We start from the raw sequence: 18,567 nt of genomic DNA on the forward strand, positions 1-18,567 counted from the left end.
TGCTGTCCATCTAGATTTTGTGTAAGGATAGGAGGATGAAGAATCAGGAGTAATTTATGCTATGCGGAATTCTAGTGTGCGACAGCTGTGCTGTTCACCTAGGATTTTGTGTAAGGATAGGATGATCAAGAATAGGAGTAATTCATATTATGCAGAATTCTAGTGTGCGACAGCTGTGCTGTTCACCTAAAGTTTTGTGTAAGGAAGGAGATCGGAATGGTGAAAGAACGTTCACAGCCACACCTGTCATTCCTACAAGTCATTAACATTTAATAACATTGAATTATAATTTTAATATTTGGAAATTCGCAATAACGTGTTATGTATATCAAGACATGGATAAAAATGAAAATTCTGTGGATAGGAACATTACTGCAATTGCCTTCAAAATTCCGAGAATGGTCAATAAAAAGAATATGACAGGGAGGAGTGTAGTGAATCTCAGAGGTGCTCCTACTCTCAGGAGAAATATATATACTTAGCCGGAAGTGAGATCTTGCAATTCGGGGCTTCCTGTTCTAACCCATGGTCTATGTCTGAGGTGTGTTACACAGCTCCTACAAGAAGTCTGGATATTATAGAAGCCACGCTAATCTGACAGTTATTGTTGGTAAGTTATTAGCAAGCCCACACAAACACTTCAGCTGTTTATTTAAGTTTTAAGAATGGACAGAGATAGATTCTACTTCTTCTTCTACTTATAAACAGATAAATTGAATTGGGTGACTTGTCGATTAACTAGACGAAACCTGGGAACGAAACATAGAAATGAAAGTCTAGAGAAGGTCAACGACAACGCAACGAAAGTTCGAAATGTCGGAAGTGTTTTGTTTTCATGGATTACGTACATTTATGTACCTTAAAAAGGCAACGAAAGGTAAATATAATTATGCTCCTTTTTTATATTATAATTGGACAAAAGCAGGAAGATGTGTGTGCAAATTTTTCACAAAAAAACTATTTGACTGTTGATTGTAAACCCGACAACGATACTTCTTCTTCTTCTTTCAGTAACTTCCTCCTGTGGTTAGGAGCACATCAATTTCTTGATTTTACACAATGGGCTTATATTACACGGACTTATACAGCTAAAATCACTTTGTTATTTCACAGTATAAAACGCAATTGCATATATTAAAAGACGATGGGCTTATTTTACACGGACGATATTAAAAGTTATTCACTTTGATACTTCGTTAAAAATAGTCTAAAATCTAAAATGACACTGATTCACTTAATGATATTAGTAAAACCGTGGTCTGACACTATTAAATATGTCTCTATATTCTAGAAGGCATCAGCTACCACTTTGATACGGCAATTGTCTGTATATTCCGTATATTATTGATAATATCAACTTATTCCCAAGTACATATATATCACAACTGTCCTCCATGTACTTCTCACTTCTAACTGTTCTTTATGTTCACTATTTTATGCTCTGAAAAGGATCGAAAGAAAGCTCAATTCCATGTTATTGTTAATGGATGTATATATTATGATAGAGCATTAATCTGACTTAACCTCTGTTGATGTAATTTATCACACAGATTCCTAGAAATTGTTTCAACCATATTTAAAAAAATGTTGTCGTTTGGAAGTATAGAACCCGCTAGTTTTCTGCAGTCAACAATTAATTGGCTTCATGTTTCCCTATTTTGAAAAGTTGTTTTCCACTGATCAATCCCAATTTTATTTATAACAGTCTGTTTTAGTGGGGCATAAAAAGTTCTACGGACCCCTTCCAGAGATGGACATCTAGTTAGGAAATGTATAAGATTTTCTTCCTGGAGTTTGCAGAGGGGGCAAATTGGGTCTGTACTTCCTATATTAAATTTAGCTTTGGTTGCTTGTAAAAGGTAGGTCCCAGTTAGTATTCTAGCTTTTGTTATGGCTTTCTTTGTATCCCCTGGAATTTCTGTTGCTGTTTTCCAAACTGGATGTATTTCTCCTATATTGATAATGTCAGTACAGAGCCTAATCAGGGTTGATTTTTCTTTACTTAAAGACCTAAATTTATTACTCCAAAATGTATTGATAGCATGTCTAACGGATTGTTTCCATTTAATTTTTGTTGGAAGAAGTATTAGAAGCTCATCAATGCTTGGTAGGCTATATTGAAGCAGGACATTTTCAGTTCTGTGTAGAAAAGTTCCATTGCAGATTTCTAGCCGATACTGACGCAACAAGATATCCTTAAGATTTTGATTTTCAGACGCTAGGATTGAATGCAGAAGGCTTAATTGTCTTTTGTGAAGCTCAGCCTCTATAGGGAGGGCACCCAGTAGTGAAAATACTGCAGCAGAAGCTGTTCTTGTTGGAAGAGCCTGAATATTTTTTAAGAAGGATAAATGGAAGTCACTCAAGTCGTTGATTTGGCTGTTCGTAAGAGGCAAAACTTCTAGGCTGTAGAGCAGACGGGGTAATATGTAGATTCTATAAATGTTATAGGAAATCCTTGGATTCAAGCCATTTGTACCATGTACACCTGTTGACATAAGTGAATAGGTTGTTCTTCGAGCTAAACTAATGCGGTCTTTCACATTTATTATATTTTCGTTTTTTGATGATCTTATAATACCTAGATGTGAGGCCTTATCTGACTCTGCAACAGACTTATCCCCAAGAGACCAGGAGCATATGGATGATTTTCTAGAATTTGTGGAGTTTTCATTTTGTTTAATGAGAACACTCTTTTCAGGGTGGATATTATATTGATGTTCTTTCGAATATGAGTCTACTACATTGAGCATGATTTGCATTTCTTCATCCGAGTTAGATAAGAGTAGGATATCATCTGCGCAAGTAGGAAATCCTGCATAGTTTGTGCCTAGGTATAAACCAATATTTGAATCTTATAACTGTCTTAAAAGGTCTTCAATATAAATTTTATAGAGATGCGTGGACAGGATACCACCTTGACGGACTCCCTGTTGAACTGGAAAGCTGTTGCTATGTTGGCCTTTCCAGTTAACCCTTGAAGTAAGGTCATTGTACATTTCGTATATAGTTTCCCAAATCTCAGGAGGAATGTCTTTTTGGAACAGTTTATCAAGAAGGATGCTGTGGTTGACTACGTCGAAAGCTTTTTGAGTATCCAATGCTGTCAAAAAGAGAATTTCCTTCATCCTTTTTGCATTCATATGTGCCTAAGATATCAGCAGAGCAGCCATGGTGGGGGAGAGACCGGAGGTAAAACCAAATTGTTGAGAAGATACATTCGAGATTGGATCTATAATTTTTTCCAGAAGTGCATGTTCAAATAATTTTCCAAGAACAGATGAAACCGTTATACCACGATAGCTATCCATAATTTTGCCGTCTTTTCCTTTTTTACAAACTGGTGTTATTATGCCAGATTTAAAATGTTCTGGGGTTTTTCTGTCAGCTAATATTTGATTAAAAAGATTCTGTATATATGGGATGATTACTTTATCAGCCAATTTTAAATGCTCTGCAAAAAGGCCATATTCATCTCCAGCTTTTCCTGAATTAAGATTTTTAATAGATTGAATTATTTCTTCCTCTGTAAAATTAATTTTAGTTTCTATATTATTTTCTGAGAGTTCCTTAATTATGTTACAACGGAGCTGGCACATACGAAGATATTCCTCATTGAAATTTGTATCATCTTTTGGCGTGGCTAGATTTTTATAGTACTTGGCCAGGACTTCTCTTTGTTCATCTGGGCAAGTAATGTCTTTTTCTTCATGACGAATGACTTGGGTTATAGAGGTTTTATTATTGCCTAGATTCCTTTTTATGAGTTGGAAAAAGGTTTTTGATGAGGGTTTCTGTTCTAATTGACTAAAAAAGTTTTCCCTTTCCATAGCTCTTTCCTTCCGGATCATTTTCCTGGCATTATATTTAGCTTCCTTAAGTTGTTTAAAGGAGTCATCTAAGCCTCTTTTTCGACCACCAATATCCCATATCCTGTGTTTTTCTTTACTGATGTTTAGCAAAATTTTGGTTTCGGCCGAGACCTTCAGTTTGGGGCCATTTAGTTTAATGATCCTTGACGGAATAGCACATTTTTCTGCTTTTTTTAAACAGTATATTAAATTTCCAACCAGTTCAGTAGAGGTTAAATTTGAAGATTGGTTTTCTTGAAGTGTTTCTTTTAATTTTCCTTGGTACTTATTTAAATCCGCCCTATCCCATTCAATTTTAAACTTTTCCCCTGAATTAGAACTTTTTTTAATGTTGTTAGGTTGTATTTTAGCTGCCAGGACGCAGAAGACTGGAACATGAGTTGATAGATTGTTTCCACAAGTGTTTTCTATTAAGATTTTATCTACTATATCCAAATCCTGAGTCAGTATATAGTCAATTTGAGACGAAGATAACCCATTGTGATGGAAAAAAGTATCGTTATCCAAATGATTGCCTTTATTTATCCATTTGCCTTGAGTTTTGAATGCTCTTAAAAGCTTATCATGGGGGTTTTTCCTTGATGTTTTGAGAGTTCCGTTCAGGTCGCCACAGAGGATATGAGTAAGATCAGAATATTTTTCGGTTATATGTGACACTATGTCTAGATGTTCTCTATAGCCTAGTTGTGAATTTTGTGCCAGGGTTGGCATGTATGTATTTATGAGACATACTGTATGGTTTTCTAACTCTATCTTTATAGCCATTACTCTTGAATTACCATCTGGAAGTTTATGAATAAATTTATTAAGAGAAGAAGGCCACATGATTGCTGTACCTGCTTGTCCTCTGCGTGCTTTAAAATTAGGAATTGGATCATTGTCGTCATGGGAGCGTGAAAAAATGGTGTGTAGAGGAAAATGCTTTTCGAAGAAATTTGTTTCATATCCCCAAAGCCAGTGTTCTTGTAAACATATAATAAGATTATGGTCTTTAGCAAGGTCTTGGAGATAGTTAAAATTTGATTTTATCCCTTCAATGTTGAGAGTCATTATTCTAAGTCCCGGGTGCCTGTCCACTGGAGCTGGTTTATATTTGGTGGTTTCTTCGATGGAGGAAGATATAAAAAATGATGTGTAGGATCGGTGTGAGCGACATCTTTCTCAGGAGACATAGCTTGTATTGAATCATTATGCAGATCTAATTCATTGACTGATTTTTGAATTACATTTGTTGTTATAGGATGACTGGTTGATGTTTTGATTTGGTGGTCATTTTGGATATTGGATATTGTTCTCTCAGTTGATGATTGAGTATGATGGTTAATTTGGGCCTCAGTCAGTTTAGCTTGGACTTCCCATGCTGACTGAGGAACGATATTGTAATGTATATATATCCGATGGTAATCAGTAATTGCATTTATTAATCATCTGTTTCATTATCTATCATAAGGTTATTTTTAAATACATCCCAAATAACCATATTTGTAAACTCTGTAGAGATTAATAGTTAAATCAGAGTATATATGTCTCTGGTTAAATTTTAAAAAAAGGGGGGGGGGGCATCAATACTGAATGAATGGATAGATGTCAGTGAGGTTCTATTAATACTCCCATTCTTTTCATATAATTTAGATTTATAAAATGTATGCCGGCTTTTCATACATTGCATAGCCAAAGATAATAATGTTAATGAAATTTTTTTCCCAAATTTTAATTATGATCAAACTGAGACTACATTTTGTACAATAACACTGTTACACCACAGCTCGGGTGGATTTTGCTTTGTCCACCCGCCCACCATGGGAGTGGGCACCCAGTGGGCAAAATTTCTAGCTTGTCCACTCTACCCACCCATAGGAGTGGGCATGCCATTTCTTTTGTTTAATCAAAAGACTGTTTCAGGGTTTATCTAAGTCAGCTATACCGTGTGATGCGTTTTCAGATTCATCACTTGACAACTTCCTGTTTACTGAACACTTGCATATTTTTACACTATTAATATTATCCACTTGAGGCGGGGGTATCATCAGTGAGCAGTACATGTAGCTCACAGTTTCACTTGTTTAATTTGAAAATTAGTTATAAAGGCTGTATATTTAGTTACTGCACATACATGTGCATAGTTTAAAAAATTCCATAATGCCTACCAAAAACAACAAATATATGTTACTCTTAAAGAAAATTTTAGAAACAAAGAGTAGACAACTCATGAAATTATCTGGCATAACAACATGCATGTTATTTTCACTAATAACTTATTTAATTTAAAAAAGAACATGTGGTATGATTGCCAATGAGACAACTGTCCATAAGAGACCAAAAAATTAGATGACAGAAATTAACAACTATACTACTATATGACTATAGGGCACCATACAGCCTTCAACAACGAGAAAATCCCATACTGCATAGTCAGCTATAAAAAGTCCCTAAATGACAATGTAAAACAATTCAAAAGAGAAAACTTAGGGTCTTATTTATGTACAAAAAATGAACAAAAAACCAATATGAAACACATAAAAAAACGACAACCACTGAATTACAGGCTCCTGAATTAAGTTATCCCCTTGACCGCATGTACATTTGTACTGTTAACTGATGAAAAAGATTGGCATTAATTTATTTAGTCAGACTGAGAGATCAAATTTAACCACTTTGATACACCATTGAATTCATACAACAGGCATATGGATTTAATAAGATGGATTAGAACATTCAAATGATTTAATACTTTTATATATAAATATAGTATATAACTAGTATTATTTTTTTTCAGGGCAAGTCTAGATCTTTTGGTCTTCTTTTTAATAATCAAAATAAGTCAATTTTGCCATACATGTGTACAACATGTATAAAAATATTTAAGGCAATTTGTCAGATATTTTAATTTCATTTCATTTTACATTATTTCTTTTAGCATTTTCTATGGAAGTACATGTACTCCAAGAAGAAGAAGAAGCTAAGCAACAGAATGCAATTTTCTGAGGCATTGATTTACATGTATGTGCATATAAAGAGCAGCCGGCAATTATTTCATGACGAGAGGTATGTACATGTAATAAAAAAGGATAACTTTGTTTGAATATTTTGTTTTTGTCAGACTATCTACATGTTACACATTTTGATTTTCGTGTAAGCAGTGAAAAAATATTTTTTTCTACTGGACCATTTTATCAAAAATAGCATTGGAAGCTCTATATACACTACATTGCTTGTTCTTTTTATAAGACCACACACAATTTTTGGGGATTGTATAATGGAAAGGTGTCTGCTGCGTCCGAAGACACATTGGTTTCCAAAAATTTAAAAAAGGTTTAAGTGCATTAATCTTTATGAATTTTGTTTAGAAGGTCCAATACCTCCAAAAAAGGTTGGGATGATTTTGTGGATGATGGTCGGAAGTCCCAACCGTTTAGGAATTAGGGGCCCAAAATGGGCAAAAAAGAAGCATTTTCATAGTTTCAGAATAATAACTTGTTTATAAGTATTTCAAGTGCTCTGAAATTGTACCACAATGTTTAAAACCACAAATGAAAGGTTATGATTCAGTTTAGGGGTTATAATGGGGCCAAAGTTTAGGAAAAAGGGGTAAACAACAAGCATTTTTCTAGTTTCCAGTCAATAACTTGTGTGTAATTGTATAGATCTCCCTGAAATTGTACCACAATGTTCCATATATAAACAAGGAGAACTGAAGGCTGGGATAGAGTTTTAGGTTAGTTGCCCAAAATATGTAGGAATTAGGGGCAAAAAGGGGCCAAAAAGAAGCATGTTTCTAGTTTCCAGACAATAACTTGTGTTTAAGTGACTCATAGGCAGATTTAGAGGGGAAGCCCATGTGGCCCTGGCCCCCCTTTTCTGGTAAAATTTTGGATGATTATATAGGGAATTACTGAAGCATGTCCGGATCGGCTCCCTTCTAAGGCAGTCAGTGGGCCCCCCACTTATGGATAATTTCTGGATCCGCCACCGAGTGTATGATTGGATCTCTCTGAAATTGTACTACAAGGTTCCATACTACAAAAGAAAGGTTTGGATTGAGTTTTAGGGTTATTGCTCCGAGGGGGATTTCAATCAGTTGAGGGGGATAGTTCGTTTCATGCAATAATGTTCAGCAAAGTAAGATCTACAAGGGTCAACATAACCAAAATGTTCAATGGACCCCTTAAGGAGTTGTTGCCCTTTATAGTCATTTTTTAACAACTTTCTTGTAAATTTTGCAATCTTTTCTTCTTTTGTGTTTTGAGCAAGAACTAAAGAATATAAAGAGAAACTTAACAGCTAGGCTTAACAAGCACTACAAGATCAATAAAATATGTTTACAGAGTTTTGCCTCTTGGAAATAGATATTGTAAGGAAAATTGCATCTCACGCATGTCTACTTTTCTTGTAGATTATTTTCATGATTTTTATAATTTATGAAAAATGTTAAAAAAAGAACATACTTATTTGTTGTGGTTATTGCTTTTTGACAGCAAATTTTATATATATCCATCAATTGGTGAGGTACATTGAAACACTGTTCTTTTATTAAATGCATGAAGTATACAGATGGTAACACAAATGACAACATGTTATGTTCATGAGTTTAATATTTATAGATACACATGATAAATGTTGTATTTCAACAATTTTGCCTATGAAACAGCAAATCAAGATTTAATAAACCGAAGTTAATGCCCAAATGGATTTTTTTAAACTTAGGCAGAAGAATAGTTTATTATCATGATTATATATATACATGATATATATGAGAAAGTTCATGCTATTACATATATTTGTTGTTTGTTTATAAATTGTTTCCATTTTTTGTTTCCTCTAGTAAAACTTAAAAGTATTAATTAGTTCATACTACATGTACATCTAGTTTTTGTCTGGACTTTTGGATTAACTTTAAATTTAGAATTTTAGCTTGTTACCAAATGAAAGGAAAGTGCAGTATTAAAATCACTGAGGTACATGTTACAACGTACATGTAGGTGCAAATCTAGATGTCCTGTAGAAAAAACCTGGTATCAAAGTCGGTCTTCACGCCGAGTGGCAGCCCTGGCAGCCCAGGCTGGTAAAATTGCTCTCGGGCCTGTAAAAATCAGACCTACAGGCCAACAGAATCTAACTAAAAAATTTCAAAAATTGAGCTCTGGGCCTGTAAATTTAGCAGTTCAGCGTGAAGACTGTCAAGTTGAAAGTAAGTTCATATGTAGAATTGTATTTGATTTAAACAATTTAATGTTATGTATTCAAAACTTTTTCAAGTGTAATTGTACATGTATGCAGTTGTTTATTTTTCTGTCTTTCTGATGTCAAGTATGCATCGAGGAATCCTTACCAGTCTCATCTGCTTCTGCTGCACACCGCATGAGAAATGAGAAGCTCAAATAATTATAGCATTTGCATCACAGACCGTATACACATTATGAATTGTATATTTTACAAGATCAAAAGTTGTTCTCGTCTTCAATATACATTAAATATTTGCCACTGTACATTAAAATAAATAAGAAAAATAAATTTAATAATATTCTTTTAACCGTAGAATGTTTTTAAAGAACTAGAATATTGATATAAGGAGATGGGGTATGATCCTCAATGTGAGAACTATCAATTAAAAAACTAAAGAACAAAGATAAAACATTTACTGGTCACTCGACTCACTGTTAGGCAATGAACAATAATCAAAATCCATACCATAAAGTAACCTTCAACTTGTTTAAGAATGCAAAATATGAACCATTTGAAAATTAAAACTACATATTGTATGACAGACATTGGTTAATATGTTTATGGAATGATTGTAAGGTGTTTATATATGTCTTGCATGTACAATTCTTGCCAGATTTTTATAAAACTTATACTTTACTTTAATATCAGCAATATCTTGGTCAAGTTCATATCACTACTTTTGACAGATTGACTATTTTCAAAAGAGTTATGCCCCTTGAAAATTTTGAATAAAGGAAAATGGCCTTGTAAGCGCTCTCATTGGTTCATTTTTTATAAAACACATAGTATACTGTAATACTGTCCTTGAAAGTCTGTTTAAAATATTTCATATACAAGAAAAAGAACCTTTTTTCAAAGCACACCTTTTTATTTTTAATTTTATTGAATTCAAGTGCCTTTTTTAATTATTGCTCCTTGATAGATGCAATATGTGCAACTCAGTGGACATTGAAACTCTATTCTGTTATTTTTATTTTCAGGAACTGAAAAGTAAAGAAACAGAACCAAAGAACATTCATTTTAAATTAATACAATATTGAACTCAAAAGTCAATCTAGTTGTCTTTCTTAATTATAGATATAAGAAGATGTGGTATTAGTGCCAATGAAACAACTCTCCATCCAGGTCATAATTTGTAAAAGTAAACCATTACAGGTCAAAGTACGGTTTTCAAAACAGAGTTCACATGAAACAGCAAGCCCTAAAGGGCCACAAAAGTGGCTGCATACACTAGCACCTGTAATAGCTACATGTAGCAGTGTAGACAATTACATATCAATGTGTATGGTGATATATATAGCAATAGAAATATCACATCCATCAGAGGGAAATAGAATATAGACAAAAGAAATACCTCATACATCAGATTAGAATAGATTATCAACAATAGAAATGGTATATGTCACAGAGACAAACATATGAAAATAGAATATAGACACTTAAAATTTGGTATGTCATAGAGATGAAAATAGAATATAGACAATAGAATTAGGGTATGTCAAAGAGGCAAACATAGAATGGGGTATGTCAAAGACACAAAACTATGAAAATAGAATATAGACAATAGAAATGGGATATGTCAAAGAGATAAACATATGAAAATAGAACATAGACAATAGAAATGGGGTATGACTAAGAGACAAAAATATGAAAATAGGACATAGACAATAAAAATGGGGTATGCCTAAGAGACAAAAATATGAAAATAGAGGCATAACAACTTAATAAAAAAAAGTTTTACTAGATATAGAATACAAATTATGGAGCACTGACTGATAATTATTTTTCTGCATAAAGGAATGCTAATGTATACAGTTGCTTTTTATTTGTTAGAGCTTTTGATTTTGCCATGTATTTCCTGTGGAATCAAGTATTTGGGGTTATTAAAATCGTCATATTGAAGTATTTACACTCAAAATGAGTTCCAGACAGAAGAAAAAAGATGATGAAGAAGAAAAACATCAACAACATTCATACCATTAAAAACAAACCAAACAAAAATACATATACAGTACATGAAAAAATAAATGCATTTTAAAAATTAAAAAAAAAAACATAAAAAAAATATATATTTAGGACCAATATAAAAACATATGAAAACATATGTTTGGGCCGAACATATGAAAACATATGTTTAGGCCAAACATATGAAAACATATGTTTAGGTCTGGGATGAAAACATATGAAAAACATATGTTTATAAAAAACATGAAAAACATATGTTTTTCATATGATTACATGTATGAAAAACATGTTTTTCATATGATTTTATAAACATATGTTTTTCATATGTTTAACATATGTTTTTCATATGATCAAAAACATATGTTTTCATGTCGGGCCTAAACATATGTTTACATATGTTTTCAAACATATGAAAAACATATGTTAAACATATGAAAACATATGTCGCAATTTTTCCTATGTACGTAATGAACATTGTTTGGAAAAGTCAACTTTTTTAAAGTAACTTTCTAAATTGTATTTCAGAAAAACTTTAAAAAATGCATTTATTCAATAATTTTTTTTTTTATTTTTTTTTTATCTAATTTTATCATTTTACACAATATACTTTCCAGTATTCAAATAATTGTTTTGTACACTACTTAGTAATGTTTTTCACTGAAAACAAAGCATTGAGGTGTATTTTCCGGAATTTGCCGAGTATTACCGGAATGCCATGTGATAACGTTACGGAAAGGCATGTGATAACAATCGAAGCATGTGATAAACTTTTCATATCAGCCCGCTAAGCACCAATTCGAAAAATAAGGAAAATTCTTTAATTTAAGGCTATTATCATACGGTAAAAATCATATGTTATTTAGTCTAAGTATATGATAATACAAAGTATCAGTACCAATAGGGTATGAAAATTGGTTATATACAATTTTGTTTTGGAATATCCTCTATATTTTACGGAAAATGTTGATTATTTTATAATGTACTCGTTAAAACGAATTGCACCCTTGTAGTGATAACATAATTCCTTACTTCAATATGAAGACCAATATTTCCGTACGATGTTTCTGTTGATGTGTTTTAATAGTTTAATTCAATACGGCAGACGTGCGTTTCGTGTACATAAGACTCATCAGTGGCGCTTAGATAAAAAAGGTAGAAAGCCAAACAAGTACAAAGTTGAAGAACATTGATGACCCTAATATTTTTTGAAAAAGTTGTGCCAAATACGGTCAAGGTTGTCTATGCATGGAATCAGAAAATCCTTATTATTTCGAATAATTTATACTTTTGCAAACAGTAAAATTATACAAATGACCATATAATTGATATTTATGTTAACACTGAAGTGCTGTATACTGGGCTGGTGATACTCTCGGGCCCGAAACGTTAACCGGTATTGACATCGACCCATGTAGTGCTTTTAAATAGTTATCAAAGGTACCAGGCTTATAATTTTATATGCCAGACACGCATTTCGTCAACATAAGATTAATCAATGACGATCAGGTCCAAATAGGTAGAAAGCCAAACCAGTACAAAGTTGAAGAGGATTGATAACCCAAAATTCCCAAAAGTTGTGCCAAATACGACTAAGGTTGTCTATGTCTGGGATAAGAAAATCCTTAGTATTTCGATTAATTTATACTTTTGCACACAGTAAATTTATAAAAATGACCATATAATTGGTATTCATGTCAACACCGGCGTGCTGACTTCTTGGCTGATAATACCCTCGGGGACGAAACGTCGACCAGCAGTGGCATCGACCTAGTGGTGTTAATAGTTATCAAAGGTACCAACCAGGCTTATAATTTGAAATACCAGACGCTCAGATCAAAATAGGTAGAAAGCCAAAGTCTGTCACACGGTGGGAAATTACGTTTAAATCATTTTATATTGCTTTAGGGCTGTACACACACATTTTGAAATAATAAGCCTTTGTCACTTTAGGAATGGATAACCGTAGCTGTATTTGGCAATTTTGGTTCTCAATGCTATTCAACGTAGTACTTTATGAGGGCTTTTTTTAACCTTTTGATTCGAGCGTCACTGGTGATTCTTTTGAAGACGAAACTGGCGTTAATACAAAATTTCAATTTAAACAACCTATGACCAGTTCATTTCGCACCGAAAATCCTTATAGAAAATGCAAGTTTTTTTCCGAACTCATTTTAAAGATAAAAAAAAGTCATTGAGATTTTGGAAAAAGGTAAATGTTTATTTATTGAAGTCGAGGTAAGGGTTTACATATAAAATCACAAATATTTGACTTTCACAATTGCCAATATTACACATTGTTTAATTGTGTACTTTAATCCAAATCTTAAGTTGAAATTGTGTTTAATTAAACGGTAAAAATACAATGAAATGTTATGCTTCTTTGATTCTATATAATCCTCATAGAGGATTATCAATACTAAAGTTGATATACATGTAGTTAACTTGTAGTAATCAAGAACATAGGAATTATATGGTGTGGTCTACGTAGTGAATTGTGTGTAAAATAATGTAACTGGTATTGTTATTGCGAAAACACGATAGGAGTTTAGAACACTCATCTCCGCAAAAGTAAGTAAAGTCATTTATTTTCGGAAAATGATTGTGGAATAAAATTTGGTACTTGATTCTTCGGTGCATGTATTTTCTTAAGAAAAGCGACTGTTATTTGAAATAAGAGGAAAGAATACCCCAATGTTATACCACAGCAAGTCATGGGTTTCCTCAAGCTAATTTCTAAAAAAAAAAAAATCAAGTTTTGTTTTTCCCATTTGAATGGGTTTATACTAGTCAGTTTGGGGGATCTTTATAGCTTGCTCTTCGGTGTGAGCCAAGGCTCATTGTTGAAGGCCGAACATTGACCTATAATTGTTTACTTTTACGAACTGTGACTTGAATGGAGAGTTGTCTCATTGGCACTCATACCACATCTTCTTATATCTATATGCATTGAATATTGTGTTATTTTCCTCCTTTTGTAGCGATTTGTAAAACAGAATGAGTTCTTTGGATGAAGACGATCATGCAGGTAATTTAAAGATATGAACATTAAATTCAATGACATATGTATAGTGATAGTCTCAGGTACAAAGGTTAAACTGCTGCTCTTTCTCAAAAATTAGCATGAGTCTTGCATATAAACGCCGTGTGTCTTGTTTATAAAGCCTTTGTCTCTTTTTTCTTCTGATTTTAACATGTTTTCGGTAAGAAAACAACATGTATGAGGATCTGAATGTTGTTTACAGTATGTAGTATGAATATGTGCTCATATATTATATAGACATGATAGAATAGAGGGAAAATGGGCAAAAAAAACCCCAAGAAAATAATAGAGAATTGGAAAAAATGAAGAAAATAACCTTAATGAAAATAAATAATAAAAAATGGGAGACCATGGACCATTTTGCATACGAATAAAAGATATTTGGCCAGAGTAAATGAGAAAGTTATACTAAATAGAGAAAATGACCGAACATATTTAGGAATAAAAAAACGAAGAACACCCATTCCACATACCCTTTTTATTTCATGAGTTTGTAGTACATTGTAATACGTATCACTGTGTATATTTCCAGCTATCGCTAAAACATATCATTCCATGGATGAAAATGGCGACGGACGTGTTTCTATGGCGGAAGTGAAAAGAGCATCAAAAAGAATTGGCATCGATCTATCTACAGACAAATTAAAGCAGATGATGAGAGATGTTGATAAAAATGGTAGTACAATTTATGAGAACAAAAATACAATACAAGTTTAGACCCCGCCCTTTTTACCGGCTATCTGTATGTCAGATCTACACAGTTTACAATCTACACAGTTTACAATCTACACAGTTTACAATCTACACAGTTTACAATCTACACAGTTTACAACCTGAGGTACACGATTACAAAATGCACAGTGAACTGTTAAGCAAGAAATCCAAATCTAATCGCTTTAAATATCTATCGAAAACTTCGTACGGGAGGTTGTTCGAACTCAGACTTTAAAGTTGGTATCTTTTTGCTTCTCCGCTAAGCACTCGGTATTTTGAGTAAGATCAGACTGGTTGCCCGGAAGTCAAAATAATGTGCCCATGCGCAGTTTGTATGACTATGACATTAATTCTTGTGGACTATTTAACAGAGTTAATTCGTATAATATGGATAAGGGGACGACCATTTGATATTCTGGGGGGGGGGGGGGGGGGGGGCAGGAGGATTTGTTTTTGATCGGTTATTTATTTTTGTAACCTGAGAGGACAGATTATTCATTTTCTGCACTATTGAAGCAAGATTTTTCATTTTCATTAAAGCAAGGGACTGATTATTCATTTTCACAACAATATTTATGATATTCAAAAACATACAATTTTTTTAGATATTTGTTAGTTATGAATAAAACATGTATAGTCAAGTCATAATTTACCATTTAATCAGAAAAGATCATTATCCCCTGCAGAAATTTTAAGATTCAAGATTTCATTCATAACCATGATAACCTCAGACACATACTTGCATGTGTACAAGAGGACATTCGACAATATAATATACAAACATTTTAAGATAATACATAGCGATACAGGACGAACGAAACACAAATACATACATGTAGTAATAATAATATTATAAAAGACAATTTATAATTTTCTTCACCAAATACTGAATCATTTATGTTCCCAAGCAATATACATGTATTGCATACATACATACATAGTATTAAAGTTGAACTAGTTTTACCTAGCCTCTTTGAAAAGTATTGTCAAACAAACTTTGTCGAGCGGAGCGAGGCAAAATTTTTTTTGAAGGGTTTTGGAACCACTGAAGGCAAAAGAAGCTATAGACCTGCTGAGTTATTTATTTTCAATACATTGCAAGTCAGGTTATTTATTTTCAATACATTGCAAGTCAGGTTATTTATTTTCAAACTACCACAGAACAAACCATTTATTTTTGTGATTATCAAGGCTGAGTTATTTATTTTCAAAATCCTCCTGGCCCCCCCCCCCCCCCCCCGAATATCAAATGGTCGTCCCCTAACTGGCTGCAATATTAGAATATTTCAAATTAACTAAAGGCATTCTGTAGGTATGTTATTTTCATTGATGATTCAAATAAACTTTTAAGACAAACGTTAACGTCATTATAATTTATGCATTCGCCAAATAACCTATATCAAGAATCTTTAACGAGCAAACTTTCAAATAAAATGAAGAGCTATGAAGGTCAAATTACTTTTCCAATATCTGATAAGTATTGCTGCAGGAAATTTCCAATTAATCGTACTTTTTTTCAATACTGTTTTGCGTAAATTGTTCTGCATCAATGAATTCCGAAATACATACATAAACTGATAAGGACTAAAGATACCCGAGGGACATTCAAACTCATAGATCGAAAACAAACTGACAACGCCATGGCTAAAAAAGAAAATGACAAACAGACAAATAATAGTACACGAGACAAAGCACTAAGCAACATGAACCCGACTAAAAACCGGGGGTGATATCAGGTGCTCAGGAAGGGTAAGCAGATTCTTATTATTACAAATGAGCTTTAAAAGTATATCAAATTTCATAACAAAAATCTCGATCTCGTACATGCATTTATTTCAGGAGATGGGTATCTGGACTTGAGTGAGTTTGAAAAGCTGATCACAGAATATATGAGGAATGACCCCAATGATATAAAGACAGCACGAAAAATATTCCAAGCCATGGATGTTGATAAAGATGGGAAAGTAACGACTTCAGAAATTATGAAGGCCATGAAAGTCTCTAAGTCAGATGCTAACGATCTCCTAGCGGAGGCAGATTCAAATAAAGACGGAAAAATGTCATTTGATGGTATGTTTTGCTGTTCGTTTTTTTATTTGGTTGGGTTGTTGTCTCTTTGACACATTCCCTTTTCCATTCTCAATTTTATTTGTTTCAGAATTAGAATTTACAGAATAGAGATTAGATGAAGGCAACGGCGGATCCATGGGAAGGTTCTGGGGGTGGAACCCCCCTTTCTTTACGATCAATGCGTTTGAATGTGTAAATTTGGTTGGAACCCTCCTCTTTATCCTAGGTTGGACCCCCCTTGAAAGTAACAGGATCCGCCCCTAAAAGGGCAAACAAATATGAAGATAACAGAAGAATAGGCAACTCTACATACTAATATAGCTATACATAACACTTTGTCTGTAAATTTGTTGCATATAATATCATGATATTTGAAAAAAGTACGGCCGATTTGCAACAAAACAACAAAAACAGGTTAACACAAAATGTTTGACATCACTTGCATTCGATAGTATTTGTGTGAGTGCGTTAAATTTGTTATAAACATTGTTACCTTAACTTTTTTGTATTCTTTTCAGAATTTGTCAAAGTTATGAAAGGACAGACCGGATAAATGGTTCGTTTTTTGTCATGTTCCTGTTTGTCTAACAGACAGAAGAATGATCTTGTCTGAAATTCAGCAAAAAGAGATGGACATTGTAAACTTTTAAGACAAATATTATGAATGAGCTTGTTCAAAAGAGTTATGAATGATACGTGTAGATATATGTATTTTGTGGTAGTTATAAATGACCATGATGACATTTGCAGTAAAAGTAACTTCAGAAAATGGAAAATTCAAAAATACAATTATTGAAATAAAGTATATAATAATTATGATATTAAAAATTTGTTGCCGCTTTTTTTCAAAGTGAAGCATACATGTACATCATGTAAGACTCATCTGATGCTCTTCGTGTTCTTTTCGACAAATAATGACTTTTCAAGGATACTCAAGACTCATATTTAAGAATCTAAAATATAAATCTAGAAAATAATCATAAATAGTAGCGAATATGAATACATGGACAAAACGGGTTTGAATACATGTGATATCAAAGTTATTGTTCTTATAGTTTCCCAACAATTTCATGATGTCGTTTTTGTGATTTTTAAGCAAACAAAAGCAAACTCCCCCACCCCACACCTCGAAAAACAAACACAAAACAGTTACAAGAGGTAGAAAAAACATTCCCACCAAAATACACTTCAAATGTTTTTTCTTATTATTAGCCTTAAGGCAAAAGTTGTTAAAGCAATCGGAGCCTACCGCGTATTCCGTTTGTTTTAATGTGTTCCCACAGTATGGGAACGGAACTGTACGGTTTTCTAATATTTTTGTCATTCGGGAGACTGTCAAGCGGTGCTCCGACATTCGAAAAATAACAAGTTGCTTGATGGAAACTTTGACGAACTCTTATGTTCCTATATAACGTTTCTGCTTCAAGTTTTGATAGCTAAAACATTCTTTATGTAAATATGAACCAATAAAATAATAAGAAAGATATGCGCCTCAAAACGTTTTCCTTAGAATGGTGAAGCTCCGTGTAAAACGATAAAAATTGTCACACAACAGCGATCAAAAATGTCAAATAAACATCGAAAAATCATTGTTTGCTACCTGGATTTTCACATGTACCTTTTCTGATATATAGTCTTACCTGTCTGAAAGTTTCAAAGCCATTGTCCCAGTAGAAATCCAAA

The 18,567-nt window shown here is 33.1% G+C and overlaps 1 protein-coding gene and 1 long non-coding RNA gene across 2 annotated transcripts; both read left to right on the forward strand.

Moving 5' to 3' along the window:
- The first annotated feature begins 646 nt into the window (after window positions 1-646).
- On the forward strand, window positions 647-11,254 carry LOC134699979 (uncharacterized). Its single transcript, XR_010103716.1, has 4 exons — window positions 647-877; window positions 6,790-6,917; window positions 8,784-8,892; window positions 10,076-11,254. It is a non-coding gene; the product is annotated as an uncharacterized LOC134699979 (long non-coding RNA).
- A 2,210-nt stretch (window positions 11,255-13,464) lies between these two features.
- LOC134699970 (uncharacterized) lies at window positions 13,465-17,632 on the forward strand. Its single transcript, XM_063561375.1, has 5 exons — window positions 13,465-13,628; window positions 14,039-14,085; window positions 14,633-14,776; window positions 16,654-16,884; window positions 17,403-17,632. Exons 2-5 carry the CDS (start codon window positions 14,055-14,057, stop codon window positions 17,435-17,437), a joined length of 441 nt encoding a protein of 146 aa, XP_063417445.1. The 5' UTR covers window positions 13,465-13,628; window positions 14,039-14,054; the 3' UTR covers window positions 17,438-17,632.
- Window positions 17,633-18,567: the final 935 nt, after the last annotated feature.

Source organism: Mytilus trossulus, unplaced genomic scaffold (genome assembly GCF_036588685.1).
Source record: "Mytilus trossulus isolate FHL-02 unplaced genomic scaffold, PNRI_Mtr1.1.1.hap1 h1tg000103l__unscaffolded, whole genome shotgun sequence".
In the NCBI taxonomy this organism is placed as follows: Eukaryota; Metazoa; Mollusca; class Bivalvia; order Mytilida; family Mytilidae; genus Mytilus; species Mytilus trossulus.

Bases quoted from the DNA above. Each gene is read 5' to 3' on its own strand.
- LOC134699970 (XM_063561375.1), top strand. From the start codon at position 14,055: ATGAGTTCTTTGGATGAAGACGATCATGCAG. The intron at 14,777-16,653 runs GTAGTACAATTT...CATTTATTTCAG, and splicing joins GAGAGATGTTGATAAAAATG to GAGATGGGTATCTGGACTTG. The intron at 16,885-17,402 runs GTATGTTTTGCT...TATTCTTTTCAG, and splicing joins CGGAAAAATGTCATTTGATG to AATTTGTCAAAGTTATGAAA.